The 6,897-nt window shown below is 52.1% G+C and overlaps 1 protein-coding gene across 4 annotated transcripts in view; it reads right to left on the reverse strand.

Moving 5' to 3' along the window:
- The window catches only part of Syt17 (synaptotagmin 17), a 66,504-nt gene extending 65,076 nt beyond the window's left edge, over window positions 1-1,428 (reverse strand). For 3 of the 4 annotated variants that reach the window (XM_031388039.1, XM_031388034.1, XM_031388036.1), the window contains exon 1: window positions 660-1,093. Coding sequence is in view for 1 of the 4 variants with exons in the window: in XM_031388034.1 (XP_031243894.1) it covers window positions 660-674 (15 nt within the window). In the remaining 3 variants the exon portion in view is untranslated. Of the gene's footprint in view, window positions 1-659; window positions 1,094-1,417 lie in introns of those variants that run through there. The other variant, XM_031388040.1, reaches the window with a different exon arrangement.
- Between the last annotated feature and the right edge of the window lie 5,469 nt (window positions 1,429-6,897).

Consider the following 6,897-nt stretch of genomic DNA (forward strand, 5'->3'; position numbering starts at 1 on the left):
GGGAGGACTGGGGCGGGCGCGGGTACTTGGTATTTCTCCCCGTTCTGGGAGTCTTGGGGGTGCTCTGTGGGAGGCATGTGGGGATTGCTGCACTCCACAGACCTCAATATACTAAAGTAACCGTCCCCACCTCCCTCATCAGTGTGCTCTGGCCTCTGGATGTCCCCACCCCTCTTCACCCAGCGCCCGGGCGAACGATGTCCTTGTCCCTCCAGGTCTGAACAGCTGCCTCCAGCTGGCTCCACCGGCCAATTAGCCCGAGCCGTCACCACGGCAACGGGCGCTGGCGGGCCGGGTGGCTAGCCCGCCCCAGGCCGCCCTCCTGCTTTCCCCCCTCTGGGGTGGGTACCAGGGGGCCAGGGAGTGGGGAGTTGCAAAGTCACCCCGTAGTCTCCCCTCCCAGGGAGGCGAGCGCGAGGGTGCAAGTCCCACGCAGGGCCCTCCATACCGAAATCTGGGGGCCCCTGCCCTAGCTCTAGAACACGCACAGGTGCCTGCTCCGGGGCACCCGTTGTTTTGTTGTATTTTTGTGTTTTGTTTTTATTTTCTCCAGTAAGTTTGTGGGAGCTGGGTGGTGCGCACTCCCGCGGCGCGTGCTCCCGGCGGAGGGGGCGCGGTCCCCGGTATTCCCTGGCCGTCGCCCCCAGCCACCGTCCTACCTGGATGTACGCCATCTTCGCCCGCGCTCACTCACTCCGGCCCGGGCATGGCGTCGCCACAGCCCCTTTGCCCTCGCCGGTCCGGCGAGGTGGCACGACCAGCCGGCAAGACATCAGTGGGCGGCCGGGTGGCCCCAGACGTGACTGGCGTGGCTGATGAGCGGCGCCCGCCCCTCCGCCGACCGCCCCGTCCTTGCCCAGCCCTGCAGGGCCGCCTCCCTGGAGCTCAGAACCTGGATGTCCGAGGTCCTCCGCTTCGGTCTCTGGTGGGCCAGCACCCACACCCCCACCTTGGGGTGTTCCCTGGTTGCAAAATAGCTGGGGCACCTGGCCGGGAGACCCGGGCGAGCCGCGGGGACTGCGGCGACCCCGGCGCAGGCGGGGCCGGCGACGCTGGGGCCCGAGCGCGGGAGGCGGGGGAGGGGATGGGACCTCAAAGGGGTGGGTGGGGGCGGTGCCCCGGTCAGCGCTGCGGGCAGGCAATAGAGTGGCACCTATCCACTGCCTGATCGACAGTAGGGCTTTCGGGAGACTGCGAGGCGGAGGTGACACCGCGCTGCTTGCTGTGGGGTCTGGTGTTGGAGGGTCCCCTTCATCCTGCCCTCTCCCCAAGCGGCTTGGTGAAAGTTTTATACCAGCCGCACCCGACGCGCCTAGAACCTGGCTGTGGAGTGTGTAGAAGCTGAAGGGCAGGCGCCACTTATATAGGGTGGACCTGGCAGCCCCCCAGGACAGTGCTGTGGCAGCGGGATGCTCACCCTTGCTAGGCTTTACGTGGGTCTCTTTACCCTAACCCGCCCGGTTGAAGCCCTGAACGCAACAGGTCTGGTGAAGGGCGGCCGCGCAGCGCCACCCAGCGTTTAGCTGCGCTCGGGGGCGTGACTCGGCCCGATGGCAGCTGGGACCTGTGTCCCGGACCTGTGTCACCGCTATTTGACTTCGTCGGCAGGCCCTCAGGGCTGGGCCCCAGCACTGGAAGATTCCTAGCGTACCTCCAAGCCCAGGGTCTCCATCGCAAGGTCACCGAGCTTGGTGCAACCCTCCAGCAAAGGACTTGAAGTGGATCGTGGTCCTCCTTGGGTTTCTATTTTCCATGCCTGGCAGCTGGTGTCGCTGCTCACCAGCTCATCAAGCTTGTCATTTCAATCTATTGGCGTCCCTGTCTTCTCACCATTAAAAATGGGGTCAAATTTCTGCCCAGCCTAGCTTCCAGGGGGAGATAAACGAGTACAAAAAAAAAAATGCAAGTAATTAAGTATGTAATACACACAAGGAAAAAAAATCTAGCATTTGGGAGTACGACATTTGTAGCACAGCAGGCGACGTGTTGAATACCACATCCACTGAGCCTAACTGCCATCACCTTCTTCAGAGCACCTGTGCTGTTTGTAAGAGAACCCGAGGTAGAGCTTGTTGACTGGTAGCCTTTCCCCCAAAGTTGGAAGAGTGGGAAGGGTCAGTGGACCCTCGCTTAGATTCTGGCCTCTCCCTCCTGCACCTCCTAGTCATTGTATGTAATTCTGCCCTAACTGCATGAACCCTCTCTCCGAGATGCTAGAGTATATAGACAGACTGTGGAAGGTTAGTTGTAGCTAGTTGGGTTGGGGGAATGGCCTTCATATATGCAGCGAAAGGAAAGAGAGTTTTCTCCCCTAGCGGTGCAGCTGCTTTGGGGGTCACCCATGCTCCTGTAAGTAAACCAAATAAACTCTGGGCTTCGGGACTAGCTCTTTGTTTTGTCTTTGGAGCCCTTTGGATAAAGGGTTTATGTTTGTCTTGGGAAAGAATACATTGAGGGTGGATAATAGAGCTGGCAAGTCCCGGTTTCCAGAGCATCACTTGGGTACCTTTCCCCACTCCCCTGCATCTCTATTACAGAGCCCAGAGCAGGGTAGGCCCTGGGCAAAGTGTCTGCTTGTTGCTGTACATTCTGTCCCCTGCTCGAGGATAGGTCATACTTACAGATTCATGGGGAGACTGAGGTGCAGAGGGGTAAGGCCACCCCCCACCCCAAGGCATTGACTTCCCCTGTCACACTTGGCAGGCTTAACCACCTATCTATATCTACCTGTGGTTATTCAGTGTTTCCTTGGTGGGAGAGAGGGGGCTTCACAGAGGAGGAGTACTTGGAGAGACGGGTGGGGGTTAAAGGAGTTTGCTAGGTGTTTCTTTTAATATTAATATCTAACTTAAATTATTGTTATTGTTGTTGCTGTTGTTAAAATTTAAAGTTCTTACCATGTAGCCCAGGCTGTCATCAGACTAGATCACACTGTCCTCACCTCCAAGGGTGGGGTTACAAGCGTGCAAAGCGAGCTCTGCTAACCTAAGCTCCTTTCCACACCCATCTTTGACACTTGGCACACATTCAACATTTTAGTTTTCAGATAAACTTGAAGTAGACTCCTTTACTGTCTGTCTGCTTAGTTGTGAAAAAAAGGGGAGGCTTATAGAGGTAAAGAAACGTGTCAAGAGGGTACACATAGTCCAGGGGTTAGGATCCAGATTCAGGGGCCTAAACTTAAGCCTTAGCCACTGTGGCTGGTGGAATGCTTGATCCTAGGGGAAGGGAGCAAGCTTAAGACATTGCTATCTCTCTCATCTGGTTCCTTCTCCCCTCTCCTTCCTCCCTTGCCCTCTGCTCCACCTGCCTCCCCCTCTGCCATCCTCCTCCTCACCACCCCTTTCCCTCGCTTCTCCCTGGTCTTTTGTAGGTAAGGTCCCACTGTGTACCCGGGGCTTGCCTCAGACTGTTCATATAGCCAAGCCTGGCCTTGAACTGTATAGTTTCCTGTCTCTCCCTCCAGGTGGCTGAGATTGCAGGTGTGCACCAGCACACGTGGCCTCTGGTACCTTCATCTCTTAAGATTTGAAGTCTGTGAGAATATTAAGCACCCCTCGTGAGGAAATAAAAGTGTTTATTTGATGTGAGCATATAGAATCTGCTAATCTACTTCTGTTATTAAATGTCTTGGTTGTATGCAAGGTACCTAGAACAATGGGTGCCTAATAAATGTTTAGATGCTTGCTGAGGAAGTAAATGTAAATGGACAGTAATGGCCCCAACTCTCAGGTCAGGCGTTTATTACACTCAGGTGCTGAGCACATCACACAGCCTCTTGTTTAATCTCTGTTGGAATTCTGGAAAACGGGTACAGTTGCATCTATCTCCCTTTTATAAGTGAGGAGGCTGAAATATTGACTTGGAGGGCAATATGAGTTATCCACAGTAAGGAAGGGGTAAGCTGACCTGTTTCCTAGTAACAGGCCAGCTGCTCCTGGCCACCCCATCTTCAGAAGCATAAGAGAATGCATGGGCTCCTTAGCTGGGAAGTCCAAGGCAAATCCCCCAGAGACAGCTGGAACGAGCGGCCATGGAACCCCTATGTCTATCACACTTACAGCTTCTTTCAGAATATTTTTCTCCCCTAAGGTAGATTTACTTCCCGAGGCAAAAGAAAAATTAAAAAGGTCCTTGGTTTACATTTTTATGTTTGTGGTCCCAATGAAGAGATGCTCTATGTCACATGTAATGGTCCTGCTTTTGTCACATACTGAGCCAGAGGACCCAGCACACTTGCTAAAATAAGACTGGGCAGGTAGCCAGACATGCATAGCATTACAAGCTACTGTCTGACGAGGACCACATAGGTGGCTGGAAAGGCTGGCTTTTTAAGAAAAAGATGCTGGAGACAGAAGCATTGGTCCCACCCTGAGGTTGCCATGGACATCTAGGCCAGAGAGAAGCATAGATATTTCTGTAATTCTCTTCCTCTAAGGCGGGGTCTCTGGAAACTGGTATCTGCTTCCTCTGGTGTTGCTTCTGCCTCTCCAGCTCTTAAGACGAACCAGTAATCTCCCTAGAGCATCAAGCCCTGGGAGGTAGAGGCAGGCACATAATAACAGTCTTCAGAAGGGAATTAGGGGTGTGAGTGCAGTCTCTGGCCCTTACACTACCTGTTATCATTCAAAAGTGCCCGGATGGCAGAAACAGCTGTTGCCACCCATCGGGCCACGCAGCTTCTGGTTTAGTGACTATCAACTCTGACCATTCTCACTGATGAAACCTGTTGCCAAGTCCCTTTTAATTCTATGGCATATAAAACATGTCCCTCCCATCCCAGCTTAGCTTTCCCTGTATCCCTCCCTGGGTAGTAAGAAGGCTCAAAGCTAATTAAATGGAACAGAGGGTTTGAAACAGGGTCCCCAACCCTCAGGCTGTGCTGCATACCCATCAGAATTCTCTCGTCCCCATCTCTGTCAGGGGCAAGAGTTCTGTCTTGCCTATCTAAAATGCCTTGTTCCTGGTCACATTTCACTTCTGTGAGCCTCAGTTTTCCTCATCTGCAAAATGAATATTATATACTTTGGTGCTGGTACTGGAGACAACTCTGGACACTTAGGAAAAAATTCACAAAACATAGATGCATGGTTCACCGGGAGTGGTTCCCTTTCTTTCCCCCAAAGAATGCATTTAACCTGGGGCCTCTTGTTTTATTTTATGCTTGGAAAGAGGGAGTGTGTCAAGGAGGAAGGAGGGACCACATGGAGGTTGAAATCCCCGCTGCTATCCTGTTATCATCACCTAGCCTGCCTGTACCCTCACCTCTCCCTAGCTGTGAGACCCAGGGTGCATTTCTCTGTGGGCCTCAGCCTCCTCCTCAGTGAATGGGGTCAAAACCAGTGCTTTGTGGCAGGAGGCACCCTCCCTGATGAATGTAGAGAATAACTGTATTTATCCCATAGCACTGTACCAGCCCTCAGGAGGTTCTCAGTAAATGCAACCACTACTTGCTTTTTTATTCTCAAAATATATGGGCTGGAGACACAGCTCTGAGGCACAGCATGTCCCTAGAGGTGTGAAGCCCTGGTGGTATGCATGCACATACACACACACACACACACACACACACACACACGAATACACAGGCACACACACACACATGCATACACAGGCACACATTCACATATGAACTCACAAGAACAAACACACACATACACACACACCCATGAACTCACATAAACACACACACACATCAGACAAGTCCCTATCCATGTGAGTGACCCCACTACTTGCTCACCCTGAATAATTTTTCTTCTTTGTTCGAGGCCATGATTGAGATGACAAGCCACCCCAGACACAGGTTATTCATAAACTAGACTGTACAGCAGGGGGCAAAATCCCATTAAACTCCCTCTTCTCCCTCTTCCCAGACTCACTTGGACACTTGGATACAGTAGGTTTAGGGCAGAGTCTGGGGACCCCAGTTTTTACCAAATTTCCAGAGGATGCTTATGGAATCAGGTGCTACAAAGTCTAGCCTTCACCTTAGCATGCCAGGATGCCATCTCTGATTCTCCAGCACTTCCCAACTAGAAGGATGCTGTCCATCAGCCAGGCTGTTTCTGAGTGATGTTTACTCATTGGCTGTCACAGTTCAGAGTAGGAAATGGCATGGAGGTGGGGCCTGCTCCTGATGAGCATCAGCTCTGAAGACATTTGACTCACCCATGCAGCTTGACCTCCTGCTGGTCCCTGCAACTTACCAGACATCTCTTCATCTTGCATGCTGTCTGCTGGCTTCTCCCTTAAGGATCTCGCTTAGATGAAGAAGTCAGATGGTCTAGTCTTCAACAACCCCTGGAACCTCAACACTGGCGCAAGACTGAGGCTGGTAACTACAGTCAGACAAATTCTCTCTCCACCTCATGATTCAGAAAAGAATAGCTAATGATTTAGTCTTCAAGAAGGAAAATCTGAGGGCGACTTAATAATAGCCTGTACATATGAAGGGGTATTTGCAGGAGGTGGATGACCACCTGTTCATATTCTCTCTCTCTCTCTCTCTCTCTCTCTCTCTCTCTCTCTCTCTCTCTCTCTCTCTCTCTCTCTCTCTCTCTCTCCTCAGCTAGGAAGAATGGAGATGGGATTTAACTGTAGAAATAGAAGAAGATGCTGGGGTTAGCATACACAAGATCACACAGATGTGGCTTCAAGGGGAAGCACACAAACTCTGCTTTCCTGGATTAATGATGAGAAATTAGCTTGGGATCTGCTGTGTGGTTTTCTCCCAGAGGCAGGAAGAGGATTTGAGACTGGGAGTGACTTCCAGATGGGAATGGCCTGGTACCATAGTTAGCCCTGCTCTTCTGTGCCCTGAGAACCACAGTAATTCTCTTCTCTTCTCTTCTCTTCTCTTCTCTTCTCTTCTCTTCTCTTCTCTTCTCTTCTCTTCTC

The sequence above is a fragment of the Mastomys coucha genome, unplaced genomic scaffold (genome assembly GCF_008632895.1).
Source record: "Mastomys coucha isolate ucsf_1 unplaced genomic scaffold, UCSF_Mcou_1 pScaffold21, whole genome shotgun sequence".
NCBI classification, from domain to species: domain Eukaryota; kingdom Metazoa; phylum Chordata; class Mammalia; order Rodentia; family Muridae; genus Mastomys; species Mastomys coucha.